Source organism: Athene noctua, chromosome 3 (assembly GCF_965140245.1).
Source record: "Athene noctua chromosome 3, bAthNoc1.hap1.1, whole genome shotgun sequence".
In the NCBI taxonomy this organism is placed as follows: domain Eukaryota; kingdom Metazoa; phylum Chordata; class Aves; order Strigiformes; family Strigidae; genus Athene; species Athene noctua.
This window is the reverse complement of record NC_134039.1, coordinates 13,944,067-13,970,088: the sequence shown is the minus strand read 5'-3', so window position 1 is coordinate 13,970,088 and position 26,022 is coordinate 13,944,067. Positions and strand designations below refer to the sequence as shown.

At 41.2% G+C, this 26,022-nt stretch overlaps 1 protein-coding gene across 2 annotated transcripts in view; it reads right to left on the bottom strand.

Moving 5' to 3' along the window:
• The window catches only part of PTN (pleiotrophin), an 82,107-nt gene that overhangs the window by 20,521 nt on the left and 35,564 nt on the right, over window positions 1–26,022 (bottom strand). For both annotated transcript variants that reach the window (XM_074902032.1, XM_074902031.1), the window contains exons 2-4: window positions 3,062–3,171; window positions 1,420–1,593; window positions 225–386 (exon numbers count right to left, since the gene is read on the bottom strand). In XM_074902032.1, coding sequence (XP_074758133.1) covers window positions 225–386; window positions 1,420–1,593; window positions 3,062–3,170 — 445 coding nt within the window. In that variant the 5' untranslated portion in view covers window position 3,171. The remainder of the gene's footprint in view (window positions 1–224; window positions 387–1,419; window positions 1,594–3,061; window positions 3,172–26,022) is intronic.

Genomic DNA, 26,022 nt, shown 5'->3' with positions numbered 1-26,022 from the left:
AACTGGAGCCCTAATCTTCAGCTCACTTCTTGTGTGTGAGACTGCATTGACTACACAACTCGGGAATATTGATTGCCTGATAGCTGGGAGATAGGAGCAGTGCAGAACTGAGGAAAGGTCATGAAAGTACAATTTCCTGTACTACTGAGTACCCACTGAAGGACACAGGACATCACAAATCCAGGGATTTAAATGGTGTGCAACTTTCAGAAAATGGAATTTACCTTGAGGTTTGGGTTTGGTAAGCTTCCCACATGGTTTCGAGATTGTGACAGTCTTCTGGCAGTCAGCATTATGAAGGGCTCTCTTTAGGTTTCCAGTTCGAGTCTTCAAGGCAGTATTCAAGTCGCATTCTCCCCAAGCCTGGAACTGGTATTTGCACTCCGCTGCAATGAGTAAATAAATGGCAATATTTAAACCAGAATGACTGAGTGTGAAAACAAAAATGTTATGAGTCTAATAGGATATCATGGATAGCCAGTGCTTGCACACAAAAGGATCATGCAACTGAAAAAAAGAATCCCAAGAAAAATATACAGATGATTTGCAGTTATAATTACAGTCCCGTGCCGTCTGTCCCCATCCCCCATGTCGTCCCCCCCCCCAATACTTAAAAACTGAATCCTCTTGCTTTTGCATGGGTATTGTATTATTGTCATATAAAGGCAAATACATTTAACTGTGAACAATATATCGATATATTAAAAAAAGAAAGAAACAGCTGTGGGAAATGTCATTCACTTTCTATATAGTTGTAGTGTGATGCCAAAGGTTACCAAATAAGGATTGAATAGTTTCAAAAATGTATGTGAAACTATGAACTTGTCAAGTCTGAAACTGCTACACTGATAACTACTGCCTTAGCAAGGTCACAATGATGTCAAAGCTATACAAGCTGTTCATTAGAATAAAGCCAAGTTTGCAAGAGCAATCAGAGCTGAGTCCTGGACAGACACCTTGTCCAAGACAGATCTGACGTATCTTTCTGAACTATTACAGATGAACCTTCTCAACTGAATAATATAGATGAAATACACTGGTCTTCATTCACTTCTTTCAATGCACACACTGGTAAGCCAACCATACTCCATGCTGCAAATCACACATCGCAAGGTCACATAATGCCTGTGGTAACCATTGCAGAGATTCACAGCTGTGAGTGGACACATGACACTTACATTGCTACCTTAAATAGGGTTGTACACCACAGGAGAGCAGACTTAAACACAGTGCTGGAACACTGAGTTTACAATAAGTAGGTTACATGGACTCTGCAGAAGAGCTGCTTTGCTCTGAAGAAGCTGCCTTCTGATGCCTTACATGTTCTATACAGAAGTAGTCCCCTTCACCAAGACATCTGCTTCCTTCTCCACACTTAAGTAAAAACGAAAGCAAATCTTTTGAGAGTGTGATGCTTACCTCCAAATTGCTTCTTCCAGTTGCAGGGAATCTTACACTTCTGAGTCTTGGTGGTTTGTTTGCACTCAGCTCCAGTGCGAGTACCCTCACGTGTCCCCAGACCACAGTCGCCACTGGTGGGCACACAGACGCTCCACTGCCATTCCCCACAGTCAGACTTCTTCACTTTTTTCTCTGGATGAAGACAAGGAACCAAACCCAAGCAAGAGAAGTGGTCAATACCCACAGACTATGGAGAAGTTCCCCAAACTTCACTAAACAGTCACAGCATCTGAAAGGGTGAATAAGGAAGACCTTCATAAAACAACTGCTTCAAAATCCTCTTCACAATTCTGCAGAGACAGGTCAGCCTCTATGACTCCAAAGTGGGGTGGATCCTTTAAATTCAGACCCACTATCATGTCTACTAGTCCACTTAGGTATTCTCAAGTGGATTCTCATCTTCAGGATGGAGAACCATCTAGAAACCCTCAGGAATCAGTGACTAAAACATGCAGAAGAGCTCACTCAGACAGAACACTCCTCTGTCTCCAGTAGCTGATGGCATGCAAATATTTTCAGTTTCAACTGAAGCACTACACGCTCTACAGGTTAAAAATGTATACATTGATGTTGTGTATCAGAGGGTTTGAGCATCTCCAGGGAACAGCTGTGGGATATTAACTTTTCATTTGGTATACCATGCCACATTTTATGTCAGAACATGACCAATGCTCCAAAGGTGAAGGAAAAACTATGGAGAAGGGTACTCAAAAATGCTGTTTAATACTGGCAGGTTTGCTGCTTAGGGACAAAAGTAAGTATCATGATTTCATTTAAATCCTTAAACCCAAGTCTGATGAAAAAAGACAGCAATGTTATCAAACCCAAGGGTTCACAAAAATAATTAGTTAGGCCATCAAAACATCACAACTTTAAATAACCTGATATAGAATTATTTTCCTTCTAGCTCTTGTATAATTATGTTCACATTTTCTTGTATTTCCATATAGCCACACCTTTTTTTTTTAATGGGAACACTAATTCTGATAGACTTACAGGTCATATTAACTGGTGTGTAAGTAGTCTGTAAATAATAAGAGCTTAAGAAAAACACCAAAATATATGTTCCTTAAAAACCATCAAAACTGAGTTTGATAGATATGAATTTTTCACCCCAGGCCTGTTTCTCCTATAATGAGGTCTGAGTTCATTACTGACAGAGAGCAATTACTGCTAGATGTCTGGCTGTCTATCTGTAGCATCAAGTTAGTTCAATTCTTTGTCAGAAGATTTCCACATCACACAGCATTGTCATATACAACACCGAACAAGCGACACGATAACTGCTCTTTCATCACTCCTGTTTGGTTCTCCCTAAATCAAGCATTCCCAGAGCAAATTTTAAGCTGCCTTGCAATACCCACTCTGTGACAAACTAAGGACTCCAGTCTCTCAGGCTGTCAAACTGACAGCTTTCATGGAAAATACTTTCTATTTTCCTATTTAACCCAGAATAACACGTCACAGCCACAAATCCCTACCCCGTATGTCAAAAGGTTAACAAATGACCTGAATTTCATAACAAAACCAGAAGCATTTGACATTCTCCCAAACATACAATCTATCTCAGGGATTAGCTCTGAATTACACTGGACCTTACCTGGTTTCTCTTTTTTGCCAGCCTCAGTGGTACTCACAGCTGCCAGAATGAAAACAAGTGCCAGGAGGGCAGCCGTGAACATTCGACGTTGCTGTTGTTGCTGTTTCATTCTGGGGATTAACAGGAGAGAGGAGAAAAAAAAGGTTGGTTAGACTGCAAAAAGTGGGACCCCATCTAAAGTGTTGCTACACCATTTTTGGGAAGCTCTGCTTCAGGGCCACAAGACAGAGGCAGGGCAAATTTAATTAGCCATTGGCAGAATGGGCAATTCTATTAATTCCAGAGACAATACAAATATTTTTAACAATTATCTTCCAGCCTGTGTACCAAATCCCTCATCTATGTCACTGATGTTATGGATGATTTTTGCCACTGGAAGTTCAGGAATTATTGCTCATCTTCTAGAAACCTGTCAGAGAATCGAGGCTCCTGATGGGCCTGTAAGCTGTCTCTTCTGCTTGATGGAGAAGCATCAGTTATTAGCCAATCACCAAAAGTCATTCAGAGCTGGCTGATTTCAGTGGCTTACACACATATTTCCCTTTCACTTCGCTATACTTTGCATTGTCTAATTTTGGCATTGTTTATCTGAAAGCAGGGCTATAACAAATACACGTTAAAAATAAGCAACATCCCTGTTTGTCAGAGACACCTCTCTAGCAGGCTGCCAGGTACCAAGACAGTGGAGTAGAGATTGCTTGGATGGAAAGTTTCTCCAGCTTTTTTTTTTTTTTCCAAACCAGGGCCATGAGATTCATGCTACATCAGCCCTCCAAGGAGGTGTCAACAGTACTGGCCACTAAGACGGCCTTAAAAACTCAACTAGGTTGATGTTACAGAGAGTTTAGAGGCAACCCGATCTCATTTTGCTGAGTACAGCAGCCTTGGGGGAGAAATAATTCTCACCGTGAACAAAGAACAAAATCTATCTGAAATTTAATTTGGCCCTCCTCCATATTCCCTGTTGGCAACCTCTTGCTCAAAAGCAACATAATTGCAACTGGCATGAAAACAGGAGAGGAATCCCAAACACTGAGACTTTTGAGTATCCAGCTTTAATACCATGCTAGAAGCCAGATGAGAAAAGCTAATAGTTTTGCTGAAATAAAGTTCATGTGAAGACTGCAAGAGACCTGGCATTCAGATGTCTGAAAGATCTGTTATTAGAACCAGTTTGGTTTACTTCAAAAGAAAGTACCATTTCCCATCATGAAGAAAGAACCACCAGTGTTTCCACTGAACTCAGAGCCCAAAGCTAGAGCACACGAGTCCTGTGTGAGCTTGGATTTCTTTTTTCCTTTCTTCTGCTACATGTTTCCACTTGGAGCCCCTCACGTTTTACAGAAAATGAAATGAATAAACAAATAAAACAAGCCATTAAAAAAAAAAAAAAAAAGCAGCCTGACTTTTTATTCCACTTACTTCAAACTAGTTCTCCATAATCAAACACAGTTGCAATACTGTTAAGATACCAAACTTCCCCTCTCAGACCCATTCCCTTGGAGAGACTTCACCATCAGTAGCATTGCACCTTACCTCATATCCCATTTTCACTACAATTTATCTTCTCACTTCCTGTCTTACAAATGACTCACCAGAATCCCTTGTTGAAGGAGGGAGTTAAGCGCTCGTTGGAAACACATACGGAAGGAGACACAAATACTTATCTCAAGACACCGTCCCAGTGTGCTGTCTGGGGATGTCAGAAGCTGAAGCAAGGCAGCACTAGTGAGTTTGCTGCACAGAATGCCACCGCACGCAAGAGGGGACTTGGGCCTCCCTCCTACATCCTTGCTGCCCACCCCGGGGACCTGGGGTGTGATCATATGCACCCCATGGGTTTCTGGCAGCCACCAGGAGCCATGGATAGCTGTTTCTTGGGAAGCTGCCTTATACTAAATTGACAGAGACTCAAATTCAAATCTGATTGCCATTATTTTCAGCAAAACAGGCAGGGAAAATAGTTGGGTTTTGGAATCTGAAATGTTCCAGAAGCCCTATAAACAAAATCCCATAAAGCCTTAATATAGGATGTTTTCCTAAGACTTGAAGTCTCCCTACAGCCAAAACACTTGCCAAGTTGTCTAAGGCAAACACTAAACCTACAGATATAGATATATATATACACATATATCTCCCTCTGGCAGAGAGCACCAAACTGCTTCCTGAAGTGCCTTTGCTATTAACTACCAACAAGTGAAAAGCCATATTGTACAGATGGAGGCCTTGCCATACCTCAGATTTGACGCAACCAGTGTGACAACAGAAAATTGCATAATTGTTTTGCACATGATAGATCAGCAAGGGCAGATGCGCCCACAAAATTACATACAGCTTATATAAAGTACCCATTAAATATTAGATATTTTTCAGAAGTCCAGAAAATCCCACCTGTCCTGGTTCAGCTAGGATAAGGTTAAGTTTCCCCAGCAGTGGGGAGGGAGCTCCAGATGGGTTATTCAATACCATGCTGACGTCAGGTCCGGGCGCCCAAGTGCGGGAAGAGCAGCGACAGCTTTTGTTCGTCGTTGCTCCCCTTTGCTGGTCTATCCTTGTGGTATATCTCTGCTTATTGTTGTTGTTCAGTTTATTATTTGTTACACTATTGTATTCAATTTTTCCTTATCTCCACCCCAGGGTTTGTATCTCACTCCCTGCCCTGTCCGGTCCGAGGGTAGGGGAAGGACAACGGTGGCATGGTCTCAGGTCCCGACAGGGCCTAAATCACCACACCAACTATCAACAATTGAGTTCAGTCTTCAGTTTTCCTTGCAAATATTTCAGCTGGCCATTAAAAATATGGATGAAGAAAAAAACTTGTCAGACTGGACTTGTTTTTGAAAACAATATATTCCACTGCAAATATCTTTTTCTTTTTTGGTTTATTTTTTCAAAATTCTAAGGTGCCAATGTTTGCTTTTCATTAGATTCTGTGATAACATTTCCAGTTCAACCTTTGATTTAAAGAAATGACAAAACTGCTAATAGCAATAAAAAACTCAAGTGTTTCGTGAGATATAAGATGGGCTCCTCCTTAACATTGTGATTTTTGTAATGACCTTTCTATCTGCACCAATGGTAACAAGTAATTCATGTGTCATGAACGGAAAATATTTCTAAAATCCTGTGTAAGAGCCCCTAAACAGAACAAGACAGCAGCATTTAAACAAATAGAAGTGGTATTCACAACCAACAGGAAAAGACAAAATAAAAGGAAAGAAAAGAAACATTTGAGGGGAGGGGGTGAGCTCCAGGAAACTTTAGAAGAAGAAAAGGTAAAAACAGAGAAAGATAGTTTGGAACAGTTTAAATGGTAAACTGGAACAAGATCAGAAAATGAGAGTGAGTAATCTTGAAAAGAGCACCAAAATAGGAATGAGAGGAGAAGTAGTTAATGACAGTTAAACACTGAAATATAGAGTGTTGGGAAAACATGAAGTGTGCAATAAGGTGAGAAGGGAAGCCCAGCTGAGATGCACCATAGCAAGTGGCTTCTCCCAACAAAAATGAGGCAAAGGAATTCCTTCAGTCTTAAAGTTGATTTCACAGTCACTCTCTGCTTGGGAGTAAAAAATTAAAGGAAAATTTTTAAATGGCAGGCAATCAGAAAATTAATGATTTCCATCAACCATCCATCCATGGGCTCAATTTCATGTTGAGCACCATAAAGAGAGTCAGGCAGAAACGCTATGGCTGCACACTTTATGGGACCTTCTAAGTGGAGCTTGAGCCTCCCACTCCAAATCCCTCACTACCCCTGGCCTGATTTTACAGTCACACTCATCTCTTCTGAACCTGATACATTAAATCATTCGTTTGCTGTGATGAGTACAGTCCACATGACTAAGTGTACCGACTCCTTCAGGAAATATCTATGCTATGGGCTGCAGCACACAAATCCCAGCTCTGCCAGAGACACAAACCAGTATCTACATAGTGAGGCACAGTAGCATGTAGACACTTCCGTTCAGTCCAGAAACACTACAGACAATTTCATGAAGTGCCAGGCTTTGTCTAACAGCCCAAGAGAAAGCTTACTCCTTCCAACCCAAGGCCCTGCAAATGCAGTTTGCTTCCTTCATATCCAAGTTGGCAGCCCAAGGTGGCCCAGGTGTTCTCATGCTGTGCTCCTTAGACCTTTGGATCTCAGTGAGCTCACTGGAGCAATTCTGCACTCATGCAATTAACTCATATGCAGGTTCTCCATTTCTCACATCTGAACAAGTCTTTCCTGAACACAAGCACCCAGAACAAACCAGACAATTTCAGATGAAGCTCTATTGGCGAGCAAGTGTTTATTTTTCCTAGCCTTACTGAAGCTAACATATGTAGCACATCCTAGGATCACATATGCCTTTTGCAGGTGGCTTTTTTGCTGTTAATAACTATTACTCACAAGCCCTTCCCTTCATCTGTTCTTTCCAAAGCAGCTGGCAAGGTCCCAGATTATAGAAGCAAGTGTTTTATTATTAGTCCATATGAGTGTAATCTCCCACTCTGAACTATCAGGTTTTCTCATATGATTTAACCCATCCATATCCTCCAGCTCTACCAGTACAACATGCCAAACATCCGCTGTGTTGATAATGCTGTTACCTTGCATGTATTGCAATACTGCATGTATTCCTATTGCTAACGACAGGCCACAGGCTTTGTAGTGAGTTTGCAAGGCCTCAAGACTGAGATTTGTCAAGACTTGCTCTGTCTGAGCTTTCCTTGACCCATTCGTACCTTTGCCACATTTGGTTTAGCAGCAACAGCAATAATTTCTATAGCATTAGCTATGGCTAGTTTGATATATTTTTCTTTGCCGTTGTATAGAGCCACCCAGGTTTTATGACTCTATTATAATAATGTGCTACAGAGAAATACAGGACTGGTATCTTAGCAAAGGTCTTGAGAAGCGGAGACATGAGGTGCAGTGTAGAGGAGTACAGGTATGGGAGATACAAGATGTGGCACAGGCTTGACAACGGAGAGCCCCCAGCTATAAACAACTAACTCATGGTCAGATAAAGAAATGCAAGACCTGGAGCTGGAAAAAACTAGATATAGGAGTAAGAAAGAGAAACAAGAGACAGTTTCCAACATACCTAAAAGGTGCCATATATAGTATGTTTGGATATGACACAGAGCTGAAGACCAATGAAGAAAGAAAAAGGCATAAAAGCACGTTAGCAAACATAAAAAAAGCCACCCCAAGTTAATCCTAAAGTGAGGAAGAAGAAATCATCAACACTAACATCCTCCTGACCGAGGACCCCGGATGACAACAAATCACCATAACCATCACCACCACCAACATCATAATAAAACCACAAACCTTAGAGCCGAGAGGATCTGGGGAAGGGTCAGCATAACATTAGGAAAAGTACTTGAATCTATGTGCATCTGTAACAATTTTAACTGTGGTGGTGGTGGTACAGTTATTACTATTATAGCAGCTGCATACACATATTCTTTTTCTGTAATAAATACATCTACATCCTTGGACTAGACTGTTAAGATTTCAATTACACTAACAATAAATTTTTTACTTTATATAAGTGTATATATAAAAGGTATGGTTCCTCTTTACCCATAAACAATACTTTGAGCATAACTATGACTTCCTGTTTCGTCTTTTAGTACACTGTCATTTTCATCCCATGATCATGAAATAAAATGCAGCCCAAAAGCAGACTTAAGAATTTCCTATAGACCATCATTTCATTTGACAACACTGCTCATTTTGAGTCCTCTTTAAGCTCCTTACCCATGTTAGAACTAGCTTTGGCATTAATTCTTCTTTTTTCCTGCTTGAATGAATAATTTCTCAAGTCCCACAACAAATACTTTAATAAATTACACTTTGATTAGTCCCAGATTAGTCACGTCTACAAAATCAGCTCTTAAATGAGCTAGTTTGGGAGATCAGTCTCCTTTCAGTAAACACATGCTGTGTTTAATGAAACTTAATATTTACCTCCACTTCTTAATTTATTCTCTTATTCCAAATGTCTTCTATTTTGCAGTCCATTGAGGGCAGATGAACATGTCTGCAGTTACCTGGATCTGTTTCTTTCTCCCTTCTTAAATATAAATATTATATTTGCTATGCTCCAGTTGTACAACAGCAGGAAGTATTTGATGCATGTTTTAACAGTCTTAATGAATCTGAAATGTCAAGTGCCATTTTTACAGTACTCTGAGATGGAAACACAGTTTTCTCTGTAAAAGAGAAGTTAAAGACTATGCAGCTCTTAGGAGTTTTACCTCTGTAAAACTTGCAGAAACTTCTGCTTCTCCAGGTCTCTTTCTCATTCACCATCTGGTGCATGTTTCCATGTCCTACTTGTTTTGCCATACTGAAAACCAAGGCAAATGCTCACACACTTTTGGAGCCAGACCTTTGTGAACTGTAATCTTCCAACTGTAAAATGTTCCCTCTTCCCTTGCACACATACATATTTCCTGTGTTGTCTTTATTTGCAGGACTAGAGGAAAAAAAAAAATATCTAGATTTGATTTTCATTCTCTTTGCAAGATTTAAGTCAGCTAAATTTCTGGTAAATCTCAGCAATCTGACTCTTCTGGACTTCCAGGACACTACTTTTCTTAGATTCCTGCAAGCTCCTGATAGTACTTTAGTGGGGTGATCCCCAGTTAGATATGGAATTCCTCTCCACAGACTTTTTTCCCCCTCTTTTTTCTTGAGGAAACAATTTATTTTTTTTTTTTTTTTTACTTTTATACAAATAGATTTGAAACCTTTACTAAAAATCTTGCATTGGTCCAACACACATCACCAGTTTATTTAATTTCTTAAAAATCAACTTTGAAAATTGAAAAGCTTGATTAGATTTATGTTCATGATTCTATGTAATCTAAACTGAATCATCTTATTTATTTTTAAGGATGAGCTTTAAGGATAAGCTGTAAAGCCATACAAAATTAAATTCTAAAATAGCATCACCTTTTTATAGTCCTATGGTAGGTAGTGAAGAAATGAAATCCACAAATAATTAGCCCCTATTATTATTAGCACCATTTACTTTCTAATCTAAATTTGGAAAGATAATTCTTTCTATAATGAGAGATCGCCTCATTATATTTTCCTCATGCATAACACGACAAGGACTTCTAACTAAATCACATCCAACTTTGGGTTGACACAAACCAGAAGAGTGTTTTCCATACTCCTTCAAGGTAGTTTTGAGTCATATGAATCCTATCTTATGCATATCACTAGCTCTCATTTATTTAGTGTATCATTAATCTCCATTACAGCTATATGACGTTTACTGTGGTTTCCATCTTTTCTGGACTTTTTCTGAACATTCAAGTCCTCTCTATCAGTCATGATCACCATTACAGTGGGGGGTGTGGGGTGGGGGAGTGGAGCTAATCCAACAATATCTATTTGCAGGTACTACAACTCTTCCCAGCTTCTCCAATTAATTGCCCAGGCCACCTGCACCTGATATTTCTCTGATCTCACCCAAATGTCTTCCAGGTACCAACTTCTCATTACCTGCTTTCCACTCTGACTACTGCAGTTTTCAAAAGCAGTAATTTATTTCTTTGTCTTGGCTACCTTGCCACTGTAATGTTATTTCTCTATCTAGTAATAAATCTTTATTCACCTTACTTTTCCTTCCTGAATACTATAAGTAGACATAGACATCACGTACATTTCTCTGTATACTTCCTTATGGGTAAAGATCCCCAAACTCTCCTCACAGCACAAAGACTGGAGCCAACTTGCTGATCTTCATCATTTAGTTTCACCTTCACGGACCAAAGAAATGCTATGTTCAATTCAAACATAACTACTACTATCGCCTTAGCAGTCTGAGCCTAAAAGTGAGCCAAGGTTTAAGGAAAGAAAGAACCTTTACTTATAACAACTGATTGCTCAGCCAAATGATACTATCTCTGACTAAAAAATCATGCCTTAATCTCATTTCTAACAATGGTTATGTTTTAGAACAATTTTATTAAAGAAAATCTACTAGAATAATGATGAAACACCAAGTTTTCTTCTTTGGTCAATTTAAGTAATAAAATTATGTTTTACTCTTGGTGGAAGTAGCAGGGCAGGGCGTGGATGGGTTGATCAGTGTACCAAAAAGAACACGCCCGTATTAATTCAGAGTCCCATAGCTACTGCAGTCCTGCCCAAAGCAAAACTGTGTGCTCATTTCTCTTACTCCTTTGACTTTCCTGTGAGGACTTGGTATTCTCTTGTGATATAGTCACGAAATTTTGGGAGCTGCATCAGCAACACCAAACAGTGGATACCAGTGGTCTGAGTCTGTGTGCTCACATGTTAGTTCAAAGTAGTGTAGGAAACCCCAAACCCTACCGAATAAAACTCCCTGCATTTCAGCCATAGGAGGATGGCTCTGTAGCAGGGACAGCATCTCAGCACCAGCCTCCAGGTCCCTGCTCCAACACACATGACACACTGCAGCTGGCAGATTGCTCTGTATGGCAAAAAGATAGAGAATCAGGGAGTTTCAACTAACAGGTACTTCTCAGCTTTTCTTTTTTCCATCCTCTCCTTTGCTTCCCTGTAGGGGGGAGAGAGGGGACACACCACACGGAAACAGCTCCAGTGATGCTCTCCCTCCATGCAGGGGAGGGGAAGCTGTCAAGCAGCAGCTGGTAGGGAACAGGCAACTGCTTCCAAGGTGAGCCAGTACTGGAAGGAGTTGGGTAAGCAGCAATTTATTCAGCAGTATAGTGGCAAATTTTAAAAAAGAATAAAATTGAGTATAACTGTTAATTGCTGCAGATTAGCTAGGGAGAAGTGAGAAAACTCTAGCAGGCTGAAATTGTATTTGGGAGACTTTGTTTACTTTTTAAAATCAGCATTTATGTTCAGCACAGGGTCCCCATAATAACAAGACAAATTCAAATAGTTAGCTTAAAAGGAAAAAAAATCACAGCATGACTCTTCTGATAAGCCCAAGTCAAACACTTCTCTTCAAAAATTGCAGTGTGCAGTTCAGGGACTATGTTTTTCAGTATGTAATCAACTTTATGGTCTCTTTTCAACATGGACATCATTAAGGGCCAGAAAAATGAGTATCAAGGCCAGCAAGTTATGCCAATGCCATAAAAATAAGCAGGGAACCAAGAATTGCATGATTGAAGAAAATTATTAAAATGTAAATGAGGAAGAAGTCAAAACTAATGATCAATTAATATGTCCCGTCTAGCTTTGCTCAAGTAAATAGGCTAAAGTAATTAGTGAAGTTGTGGATAATAGTTCCCCTAGCCTTCAATATTTTCATAGTTGATTGTGTGTTTGTCTCTCACATCAGGCTAAGGCAAACACACACTGTGGATATTTTATGTTTGTAGTTCTCCAGACACAAATTAATAGTTCAAGTTGGTAACAGATACTCCTGGGTATAACAATTCTGCCTTATAGTGCTGAGCATAGTTTAGACTGACTTAAGACTCAAGAAAATGGCCAGTCCAAACAAATATAGATAGAACATTTCTTTCATTTTTCAAAAATGTTTTGCCAAAATTAAAATGTTTCATGGGAGAACATTGCTTTCAACAAGATGGCAAGTTTTTGAAAGCACTTTTAATGAATTAATTTTATTTTTGTTCTTACAAGTTCACTGATATCAAACTGCATTCCCTCTCATTAAAAATATAATTTTACACAAGCCATAGAAAGGATCCTACTGCTTCTAATAGGCTGACTCTCCAGATATTTCTGGAACATAACATCAGACCTAGAAATCTGAACCCTCCATTTGGACTTCTTGTTAGCCAGCTCTATCTGTCAGGGATCACCAAGAGCTGTGCAATTTCTTCATTGAAAGTTTTAAGCAAAATTTTACTAACTCAGGACACTATAAGCCTTTACCTGATCACAGAAGAAGGAATCAATTACAAAAAGGGTCCTTGTTTTGTGTGAAAATTTAGCATCCCACAGTAGCATTCTGAACAAATGGTTTCTTCCTCAGAGGAAAAGTGTCATAAGTAGAAACACAGTGCTAAAGAAACACAACAGGCATGACAGATGGCTAAAAGGCCAGGGAACTAAAATTCTAATAGAGATGGCCAAAACCCTCCAAAAGGGATTAAAAAAATTATGCTTCTCTCTTTCCAAATTTCCAACACGAGATTTTACACAAGTTATATTATTTTCAGAAAGCCTAGGGAACACATTTTTAAAACATCATAATTGAAAAAAAACCAAAACCATTCAGTATCATAAACTGATGTTAAGAAAGTCATGTCAATAAAAGGGGGAAAAAACATGGCGAGCTTTCAAGAAAAGCATTACATTTATTAAATGTAAGAGGGGCAGTTGCTATTTTCTCTTTTGTTCCCCAACCAGTATATAGAGATAATTTTCTTAGCCCTGGCCTTCAAAACTCTTAGAGACTACATCACTGAAATGAACATCACTGCTGAAATCAGTTTTCCTTCCTTCTTCCCTGAGCTTTTATTTCACTCTTATCCACAATGCACACATTTTCTTCCTCTCTTTTGCTTGTGGCGGGTCTGAGCGAGTCAGGGCTCTCAAGTGGTAACTACTACTGACTTCTGCAACTGCCTCTTCTATCAACCTCCCTCTCCCACTGCTATAGCTGAGAAAATAAAACAAAAAAAACCAAACCAACTGATATTTCAGTTCATTCCCTGTATTTCCAGATCCTAACTGAAAAAGACATTTTAAGCCACTTCTGTTACTGTGATTTTTTTTCCCTCCCTGCTCTTCCCACAATGATCACAGCTGCTGTGTCAGTATGGACAAAGTCACACTGGGTCTCTTTCATTTCTCCAAGACTAAAGATGAGATTAAACAGTCCTGAATCTGATCACCAGGAAGACCACAGGAGGCTCACCTCCATTCTCTCCAATTATTTTCATTTCCGTGAGACCGAGGCCAAGCTGCTGACTCAACTCTGCCATGCATCATCTGCATCAATGTGTCTCTCCCAGAGAATCCACATGTTGTGTTCATGAATTTACCCAGCCAGAACTACTGGTAAATCCTCTCTATTCTCTTTCAGAGCTGCTCCTCCAACATGCAAAAGATGTAATTACTTGATAATGACAGAAGGACAAAGCATGCCTATCTAGGGGGAAACAAGCTCTTATTACAGTTATTCTTTCTGCTTCCTTTCCCACCCCAAACTGACTAGTGTCTTTGCTCTACCTAATGATCTTCTGGTTGCCTTAGATTGTTAAAACACAAAGTATTTTTTCATGGTTTTGCAATGCCTCTGAGAAGCAACCATATCCCTACCACTCAGCTACCATGACACTACAGGACCAGTAAAGGGCAAATAAACACCGTTATACAGAGTATTCTGGTATAAGGAATACAGCTGACACCTGCTTGTCTAACTAATGTGTTTTCATCTATCAGAGATTAATTTGGGTACCTTCCAAAAATGTTAGAGTAAGGAGTGGCATATTCCCATCCACTTGCTAAACAGAGGGCAGAAAATAGTCTCTCAGTGTCCCTGTCTGGCCAAGAGAAAGTTTTCTTCACTATTATAAATTAATTTATTGAAACAGAATAAATATATGAAGCCCCACTTTCTTAATTGCAGCAGTTGTAACAATGTCCTATGGGTATCACAGTCAGAAAAGAAAAGGAGCAATCAATGAATATAACTATTTTTGTAATTAGGTCCACAGCAAAAGCTTATTACTACTGCTACGAGGACAAAAACTGTGTGCAGATATACACTAATGTCACCACAGCACCAGTGGACATACCATTATTGTGAATGCCTCATGATTTGAGAGCTGTTTAAGCTGTGACATGATTTTCATAATGAACAGCTGTACTGTATAAGTCCGGCAGATGCCTCCACTGTATTTTTATTTTCTTTTTCTTCCTCTCCCCCAGTGAGGACATTTTCAGCTCAATGGCAATAGGAAAATCATAGAGGTTGGACGAGACCTCAAGAATCATCTGGACCAATCTTTCTTAGCAAAAATCACAGCATCTGTCACTGTCCTCACTTCTCCATCTATGAAATAGGAATAATAGCAGTTGCCGCCTTCAAAAAACACTGAGAAACCCATAATAAAAATGATTATGTGGAGGGACAATTTTATTATTCAGGATCAGCTGCAGCTTGCTTTATTTTCCTGGATCTCATGTCTTCATCATTCCAGGCTTTGAGCAGGATGGCCAGACTCTCCCAAGCAGAGGAGAACAACAGCAACACTGTGCAGCTCCCACTGGCTCAGCGCATTGCTGAGGAAAAGCTGCAAGACACAGCAGAAGCCCTTTTTCCTTGATAACTACCCTTCCTTAAAAGTAATCAAATTTTGTCAAATACTTAAGTTTGGTCTGCTTGAGATGACTGTCAGGTTGGAAACTTATTTTTCCCCTCCAATCAGACCCTGGGAAATACTCTGTACTGCTCAGTAAAACGACTCATTTTATTTCCTTTACTCATTACAACTCCCTGTCTGCTTTGCTGTCTGTCTAGTCAGACGGCACTCCAAAATATGCAATGCAGTCAGAAACCCATTTAAGCTGAAAGCACACAGCCTTTCACCTATGCCCTCTATTAGTCTTTTCAAGGGACTACTTTTTTTTTTTTTTTTTTTTACCAGATAAATTATCTCCTTGATACAAGTGACAAAATTCAGGCCATTGGGACATATATGCAAAAATGAATGAGGAAGAAATTAATTCAATCAAAACAAATGTGACATGCAAATGAAATCTGTGTTTTGGCCACATTGCAACATAGGCTAGACTGTGTTTTTAAGTCATTCTCCTCCAAAAGCAGTTAGTGAGCAGAGGGTAGCAGTTGTGTAGCATGTTACCTCCTCTGCCAGTCAGAAAGCAAATGGCATCTCCAAGGCACATATGCCCTCCAGTATGATACCATTCAGCTAAGAAATACCCCAGACCTCATCTTCTGCAATTGATATTTATAGAATCATTTAGGTTGGAAAAGTCCTTTAAGATCATTGAGTCCAACTTAAACCTAACACGGTCGAGTCCACCACTAAACTAAGTCCCTAAGCATCTTTTAAATACCTCCATGGATGGTGACTCTACCACTTCCCTGGGCAGCCTGTTTCAGTGCTTGTTAACCCTTTTGGTGAATAAATTTTTCCTAATATACAATCTAAACCTTCCCTGGTGCAACTTGAGGCCATTTCCTCTCATCCTATCACTTGTTACTTGGAAAAATAGACCAACACCCACCTTGCTACAACCTCCTTTCAGGTACTTCACAGCCCTTCCTGCTTACCTAGGACTTCAAGAACTTCCTCTCTTAATCCAGAGCAATTTAACAACCACTCAGGATGGACTTTACCTTGAATTCACAAAAGGACATTCACTGTGTCATTTAATGGCAGCAAAAAATGAGTTGGGATCCAGTGCCACTCCCTTTTCAGGTATGGGAGCCTGGCCAATGTTCACCATGACCATACTAGTGCTAAAAACGAGCAACACCTTTCAACAGCTGCAGCAACACACTGTAAGGCACTGATAGTGAACAGCTGCATTCTGTGATAGCACCTCAAAGTGGTGCCTCCACCCTTGAGACTGTTCTAGAAACAAGTAAGCCAGGGAAAGAGAGGAAAGTGCAACCACCTCCACTTGGCAAAACAGAAACTGAGGTTTAGAGACATGAATGAACTTGCTTCTAATTACCCAAAAGAGTGTGTGACTGAGAACTTTTTTCAGAGAAAACAGTCTTGCACCTTAACAAAAAAAAACATCCTAGACAGAAAATTCCACTTTCAAATATGACCAGAAAGATAGAATTGCCTCTGCTCCAGTTACCTATCTTATCTGCAGTAAGTTTCATGCTTCTATCCAAGATAAAAAAGGTCAAAGAATATTGTAGCTACATCATTTGATGCAGATGGCAGAGAATGAAGTGTGCAGTACGTAACAGGTGAGACGTCAGAGCAGTCTTTTTGGCTTTTAGAATGTCGAGCTCCTTTGCTATATTTCAAAAAATCTTTCCATTTTGGAAGTCAATACAGAGCTGCGTACTTGCAGCAAAATTTTGATAGCTACAGAGTAAGCCTGCATGTTACTGTATTACTATTCAAAGGACACTGTGCTGCAGCTACTTTCTAGCCATGCAACAGGTCAAAATAAATTCAATTTTTCAAAAGCCTGTTTTCATCTACCAAATAAGGGCAGGAATGCGATTTCATGACGGATTAGCCTTCTCTGTTATCATCCTCATCTGCTGGAAGGTGTTGGAAGAAATGAAGAAACTCCATTGAAAAATAAAAATCTTGTTATCTGACGTCCCGACTATAATTTGGTGGTCACCATTTCACCCTGTTCTTTCAATTACCCTTCCAACTCTCATTTTCTCTAGTCCCAGATGATGTCTCCCCTCCTCTTCGTTCCTTTATCCTTCTACACACATCTTATAAGTCATTCTGCACCTTGTGGCTGCTTCAGGTCACAAAGTTGTTTTAAGACCACTAAAACAACTTCTTTGAAACAAAAAATAAACACGTCTTTTCTACAAACTGGAAGATAGAATTCAGCAAACCATGGGAAGGTGAGTGTTCCTAAGGGAAGCCACATCCTTCCAAACCCAGACACATATCCTATTCCATCTGTGTTTCTGTAACAAAGAGTAACTTCTAGCATCGGGAGAACATTAAGCAAGAAGAAAAAAAAAAAAAAAAAAAAAAAAAAAAGTGAGTTATACCATTAAATATTTAACAGATTCTTTGGATGGGAAGATTATATACACCAATAAGCAGAGAACTGAAAATTCATTGAGTAACAATAATGCAAAATTTGCAGTGCAAAACTGAAACTCTTCTTAAGATGTGGGCAGGCTAACCCATATTTCACACTGTCTTTATTTTGCATCTTCCAGAGATTTCTGTATACACTGTGCAAGAGACAGAAATTCTCAGAGTGACAACTGTAGGTTTTGGGAGCCAACTGAAGGAGAACCAGACTCATCGTTACTCTGGTGGTCCAAACAGGTGAACTGGATGCTCAAAGAGAAAAAAACAAACAAAAAAAAAAACCCACCAACTTGTTTGAATTTAAGACCATATCTTTGGTGTAGAGAGTTAATAGCCACCTGAGAATAACAAAATGATCCAAGCACTATTTTCCAGTTTACTCAATACTCAGATAAATAAAAATGCAACAAGTCACATATGGAAAGCTTTCCCCAGAGTCCTGGTTTGAGCTCAGAGGGCAACTGAATAACACGCAGCCACTCTTCACCCCTTTCCCCCAGTGCTGAGAAAGAGGAAAATAAAGCAAAAGGCCCAGGAAACTGAGATAAGGACAGGGAAGGATGACCTCGTCCATTAAGGCACAGGCAAGACAGACTCGTTAGGGGAAGAAAAAAACATTAAATTTAATACAGAAATTGACAACAACAACATTTAACAGACAGGTCAGGACCGTGAGAAGCACTACCGCATCCTGAAAACACCTTCCTCCACCCCCCCCTTTTTCCCAGGCTCAGCTTTACTCCCCATAGCCCTACTCCTCCCTCCCAGCGGCGCAGAGGGCAGGGAATGGGGGCTGTGTTCAGTCCTGCTGCTTCCTCCACCTCAGGGTGGGAAAGGGAGGACCACACACAACTTCTGGCATTCTTCCCCTGTCCCAGCATGGTCCCCCTCTCACAGGAGACAGTCCTCCACAAACTAACCCCAACATGTGGGTCATCCCTGCCTGTTGCAATCTTCCCAGTGCTGAACTACAACAGCGGGGCCATCTTCCCATGGGGTCCCCCGCCTTCTCTGGGCACAGTCACCTGTGCTGGTGTGGGGCTCCACACAGGCATCAACTCCCATGAGTGGCAGGGGGGCAGCCTTACCGTCCCACCACAGGACACGGGGGTCTCTGCACCTCCCCCCCTTCTCCTTTCTTCCGCTGACCTTGGTGTTCACACAGATGTTCTCTGCGCAACTCCTTACAACTCCCACCACTCCTCCTAGGTTCCCCTTCTTAAATATGTTATTGCAGAGGCGCAGCTAACTGCCCTGGTCTTGATGCAAAGGTGGGTCTGACTTGGAGCTGCTGGAGCTTTGAGACACTTCTCACAGGGGGCCACTGCTCTAGGTCCCTCCCCTGATACCAAAAACCCCGCCAATCACTCAGACCAGGACGGTTGTCTTTCCAAACCACAATGGCTAAAGAGCTTGCGCTTTTTTTGCCTTTTTTTTTTTTTTTTTTAAATAAAGTCCAGATTTCTGCACTTGTGTGACAAGAGTCGCATTGATGACATACTGTATCATCACAGTATTACGGAATAAGCCAGTAGATGCCAGAAAGATGAGATTGCATTTAGGAAGAAGTTGGCATTTTTAATCTCCAAAGGGAGGCTACAGACCTGGAGGAGGTTGAACTACTGCTGGAAGGCAGGTTTTATTTAGATTGACTTCTTATTAACATATAAATAAGGCAATTTTTAAAAGGCCTATCTATGCCACATATCCAAATGCAATAACAAAAAGAAGTAGGCTGAGAACAGTTCAGATTTGTTGTTGATCTACTGGTTGATTGTTTGCAGACAATATCCTTTCCCACTTGTCTCCAAACCAGACTGTTTTTCAGCTTTGGACCTTATATCACAGCAATCAGGCTCTTGCTGAAGATCTCTGAGAACTACCCCTTTGGGATTTTGAACAATCAGTTAGTCACACAAACTTAGTGCTAATACACAAGCAGAAATTAAAAGAGAACAATCATTTATGCTTATGGGTTTTTTGTTGAATTTTGTATTGATTTCAAAACAACAATTTAAAGCTTGGAAGATCTGTCTTCAGATCCTCCCTATGATTGATAACTGAGGTTTTTATTACTGTTTCCTACTCCTCAAGAGAGCCCTAGCTACAGCTCAAAGATTACTCAGACGGGCATCTCAATTGTCCACATAGAGAATTTCTCTCATACTACGATATTTCTAATGGCCTCAAAGGCATTTTCCTGGAAGGTGGAATTGTTATGCCCTAGTGAATACTTGATTATTTTATATCACGTGATTAGCTTCCATAGGAGATGTGGAGAAACTACCACTTGTAGGACAGTATTTACAGCATTCAGGTATTTGAGGTTTTGGCTGAAAAGAAAAACTTTTCCAATCCAACAGAGCAGGGATGTGAATCGGGACTCCGTCACTCAATACCCTATCCAAAAGACTACTAGATAATGGCAAAGCAGTACGATATAGTCTCATTGCTCTCTTCTCCCTTGCACGAGCAGCAGTTACTCCATAAACTTTTTAACTTAACATGCAGTTATGTATAGCTACATCTCGTAACTGTATTCCTCAGTGAATAAAATATTTGCCAAGTGTGATTCAACAGAATTGTCTTGAGAACGTGTCTCTTTTTCTCTCTTTTTTCATGTGTGAAAGAAACTGCTTGTAAGCACTTCAACTACCATAAAGGCAGGATTTGTAGAACAAAGTTTCAAATTTTTCTGTTCCCTGCATGCTGTATTCAGGGATACTTAGAGAGTCCAGTGAGAGAACTCCATAGCCAAAACCATGTTTTACAGACCATATTCCCAAAGTTGAAACCCAGGTGGTCTCTTTAGAGCCTGCTGATGAGTGGAGCTCTAGGGATCACATTGTTTACAGCATTTGGGATGTACATTTTTTTCCCCTTCCTCATGCAAACTGCCACTTCTCCTCCCATTCTTCTGCACTGCTATTACGTGCAGAAATTCAGTACTGTATTTCCCCATATGAAGAAATTGGCAAGGAAAGACTGCGTGCTCTTGGCAGAAGTTAATCCTGGGATTATGCCAACAAACAATCATTTTCTGGTTGCCACAAGCATTCCATTATTTCAGTTTGGCCATTCAGTCCACTCCAGTTCAGCTCCGTTAGTGCTTCCTTAATAAACCCTTATTATCAGGGACTTAGGCCTTAGTCATTTGAATTCATGCTCAGCTGGGACTTGGTATTCAGGGACCCAGTCCGAATGTCCTTAAAAAAAAAAAAATTAAAACACTTTCTTTGCCACAGAGCAGAGACAATGGAATTTCGTTGGCTGCAAGTTATATTTGCACTCTTAAAGACTTAAGAAAAGCTGGATTTTGAGGCTTGTTTTATAAACAACGCTTGGAGACTTTGGTTCTCACTAGAAGAGAAATGTGACAGCAGTCTTTTGCCTTCATCCTTCTTTGCATGTATACACTTGTTGTTTACAGCGTAGTTAATCACCTACTTTTGGGGCTAGATTTTTTGGGGGGGAAACCCAAAACCCAAAAGTTCTGGTAGGTACCAAGTGATGACAGCACCTGAGACAGCTCCTCTTTCCATGACACAGCTCATGGCTGCTCCACTGACTTTGTACCTACCGAGGAGGCAGATCAAGCCACTGCATCTGTACAGCATGGGTTTTACATCTTTGATCCAGGCACCTCAGTTCTCCTAAAAAGCAGCAGGCAGTCTGTATCACTAAGGGCACTACACACACACACACACTGAATTAGCAAGGTGAGCAGCTCCAGACTTGGAATTTTAAGCAACTGAAGTCAACTTCATTGCTGCACAGATAAATTAAGAAAAAACAGTTTGCCTAGATATTAGTGGTAAATCCAGGACTGTTGGGTTTGCCACTGAAAAAGCTCACAACCACCTCCCTTATGTACCCCACTGTCGTAAACCCCTTAATATTTACCTTGCTCTTGATTTACTGTTCTTTACAATAAAGGTGTAAAAGCCATTAATCATAGCAATTTATTGGATGTCTTTATGTGGTGCCTGTGCAGGGCAGGAGTAGTGGCATGTATACCTCAGACTCAGCAAGGAGGACATCTGTCTGCTCTTCGGCAGCAAGTTCCCTTTGCACAAGTTGGATTCTACTGTAGTTACAAAGGCAGCCTCTAGAAATCAACATTTAAATGGAAAAATGTGTATCACTCAAGGACAAAATTAGTAAGGCTTTACACTTTATTTATGTTCCTTCTCTTCCAACATATCATTGATCAATATCATGCCATCCTTACTGTCCTAGAGACAAGCATCAGTGAAAGACATTCTCATCTACTCCACCCTCTAGTCTCCTTTGCTCTCTGCAATTATAATCAGATATGCAAACCACAGAAAATGGAATCTCTGCCCTGCATCCTAATAAGGGTGGCTGGTCCCCTAGAACAAACTGGCTTGCAAGATATGGAAGTCACTGCTGACTTGTTTTTGAAGTAGAACATGAGAAAATCAAAACAGTATGATAAAAACACATGTATTTTGAACTTCTACAGTGAAGTCCTTCTCAGTTTGCTACTGCTAGTCACTCTGCAGGTTGCTACAAAGAGTAATCCAACCTGGAAGGACAGGGAACATACAGACTATTTTTTTTTTTTTTGGTTGGAAAAGACCCTTGGGATCATCGAGTCCAACCATCAGCCCTGCTCTACAAACTTCTCCCCTACACCATATCCCCTAATATCTCAACTAAACGATCCTTAAACACATCCAGGGATGGTGACCTCACCACCTCTCTGGGCAGCCTATTCCACTTTCTGACCACTCTTCCTGTGAAATTTTTTTTCCTAATGTCTAGTCTGAACCTCCCCTGCTGGGAGTTTAAAGCCATTCCCCCTTGTTCTGTCACTAATGACCTGTGAAAAGAGACCAGCACCAACCTCTCTACAATGTCTTTTCAGGTAGTTGTAGAGAGTGATAAGATCTCCCCTCAGCCTCCTCTTCCTCAAACTGAACAGTCCCAGCTCCTTCAATCGCTCCTCATAGGATCTGTTCTCCAGGCCCTTCACCAGCTTCATTGCCCTCCTCTGCACTCGCTCCAGCACCTCGATATCTCTCTTGTATTGAGGTGCCGAAAACTGGACACAATCTCAAGGTGTGGCCTCACCAGTGCAGAGCACAGGGGGACTATCACCTCCCTACTTCTGCTGGTCACACTATTTCTGGTACAAACCAGGATGCCATTGGCTTTCTTGGCCACCTGGGCACACTGGCGACTCATGTTCAGTTGCATGTCACTTAGAACCCCCAGATCCTTCTCTTCCAGACAGCTCTCCAGCCACACCTCCTCAAGCCTGTAGTGATGCATGGGGTTGTTGTGGCCCAAGTGTAGGACCTGGCACTTGGCCTTATTGAAACTCATCCCATTAACGTTGGCCCACGGATCCAATCTATCCAGGTCTTTCTGTAGATCCTCCCTATCCTCATGCAGATTGACATTCCTGCTTAACTTGGTGTCATCTGAGAATTTACTGATAATACACTCTATGTCCTTATCGAGATCATCAATAAAGATGTTGAACAGAAATTGTCCCAACACTGAGCCCTGAGGAACACCACTTGTGACCGGCCATCAGAAGGACTTAGCTCCATTGACCACCACTCTCTGGGACCAGCCAGCCAGCCAGTGCTTGACCCAGCAGATCGTTTGCTCATCCAGACCACTAGCAGCCAGTTTTTCTATGAGAATCCTATCAGGAACTGTGCTGAATGCTTTTCAAAAATCCAGGTAGTTAGTATCCACAGCTTTTCCCTCATCCAATAGTTGGGTCATTTAGTCATAGAAGGAGATGAGGTTTGTTAGGCAGGACCTGCCTTTCATAAACTCATGATGATTAGGCCTGATCCCCTTGTTGTCCATTATAAGACTTTTAAAGGCACTCAAGATGATCTGCTCCATGACCTTCCCTAGCACTGAGGTCAGACTGACAGGTCTGTGGTTTCCTGGATCCTCTTTTCTGCCTCTCTTGTAGATGGGTGTCACATTTGCCACCCTCCAGTCCAATGGGAACCTCCCCACTTGGCCATAATTTCAGGTAAATCATGGACTGCATCTTGGCGAGCACATCTGACAACTCTTTCAGCACCCTTGGGTGTAACCCATCCGGTCCCACAGACTTGTGTGCATCCAAGGGGTGTAGCAGGTCTCTGACCACCTCCTCTTCAACTGTGCTGACCTCATTCTGCTTCCCCTCCCCATCTCCCAGCTCATGAGATTGGGTGTCCAGTGAACAGCCAGATCCACTGCTAAAGACTGAGGCAAAGTAGGTGTTGAGCACCTCAGCCTTTTCCTCATCCTTAGTTTCCCTCTGCATCCAATAAAGGAGGGAGATTTTCCCTAATTTTCCTTTTGCATTAATGAATTTATGAAACATTTTTTTTTATTATCCTTAACAGCAGTAGCCAAGTTGAGCTCTAGCTGTGCTTTGGCTCTCCTAATGTTCTCCCTGCATAACTTCACTACATCTTTATAGTCTTCATGAGAGACTTGGCCGCTCTTCCAAATGCAATAGATTCTCCTTTTGTTCTTGAGATCCAGCCAAAGGTCCCTGTTTATCCAGGTCGGTCTCCTTCCCTGCCTGCTTGTTTTTTGACACACGGGAACAGCCTGCTCCTGTGCCTTTAAGAGTTCTCTCTTGAAGTATGTCCAGCCTTCCTGGACTCTCATATCCTTCAGGGAAGCCTCCCAAGGGATTTTGTTAAGCAGTCTTTTGAACAGGTCAGAGTTTGCCCTCCGGAAGTTTAAGGTGGCCATTTTAGGAACCCCTCTTTTTGTTTCTCCAATGATCGAAAATTCAATCATTTCATGGTCACTGCACCTTAGACGGCCTCTAACCTTTACTTCCCCCACAAGCTCTCCCTGTTCACAAGAAGCAGGTCCAGGAGGGTACCTTCCCTGGTCGGCTCACTCACCAGCTGTGTGAGGAAGTTATCCTCCACACATTCCAGGAACCTCCTGGATTGTTCCTTTTCTGCTATGTTGTGATCCCAGCAGATACCCAGAAGGTTAAAGTCCCCCACAAGAACAACGGCAAATGACCATGAGATTTCCCCCAACTGTTTATAGAAAGCTTCATCCACCTCACTGCTTTGGTTGGGAGGTCTATAACAGACTCCCACAGCAAGATCTGCTTTATTGGCCCTTAACCTACTCCAAACACTCTCAACCCCATTATCACTATACTTCATTTCTGAGCTGTCATAGCATTCTCTTACATACAGGGCCATTCCATCACCTCCCCCGTCTATCCCTCCTGAAGACTGTGTAGCCATTGACTGCAGCACTCCAGTCATGTGAGGCACCTCACCACATTTCTGTGACAGCTGCTGTCATAGTTCTCATGCTGCATCATGGCTTCAAGCTCCCCCTGTTTGTTGCTCATACTGCATGCACTGGTATAGGTGCACTTGAGATGAGCTAGTGAATCCAACACCTTTTTGTGAGTGTGGGCCCCATTCCCTACCAGACCCTTCTCAGGTGCTTCCACGGTTTCTAAACATCTTTCCCTTCTCTCAAATGACTTCTCCAAGAGGTGCTTCTACTCCAGACAGAATCACTGGGGAACACGTTCTGTCTCTGTTCCCAACTGAAACCCTTTACTGTTATTGCTGGTTGAGGAATTTGGGGAGCCTCATGGTAAAAGCATCTTTCTAGGGACTGCACTACTACTGTGAGCTGCCATAGTGATAACAAAGAGGAGCTGGCATGTGTCTCAAAGACCAATTTCATGGGCTCCACTCTGGGCCCATGGGCCCTTGTCAGAGTGAAGAGCTCCTGAAGCTCTGGATTCTTCAGTTACACCAGAATTACACACAGGCGAGTCCTGAGACAGCAAGAGTGCAATCAACCTCAAATGACATCAAGAGTCCTATAAACCTGTGAGACTGCAGCTGTCCAGAAATCATACAGCACCAGACCTCGTAGGATCTCCATATCTTTTTATACTCTTCATGAGGGAGTAGAGAGCTGAGTATATTTTGTAACTCTTAATGGTACTTCCTATTGGTCCTTTGCTTTGAATTTCTTCCCAGATGTTTAAAGAACAGAAAAGTACTGTGGTATGCATGGTTGTTACAATTTCTGTAAATCAGGAATTCAATTTCAATGAGTCTTCCAAGAACATGGTCAATTTTAGCTACTGAGTTTTCTCATTTCTGAGAGAAGAATGAATGCAAGAACAATGGTGGGAAAAAAAGCCTTAATATAACTGAAACAGCTGAATAGCTAAGTACTGGGGAGGGGTG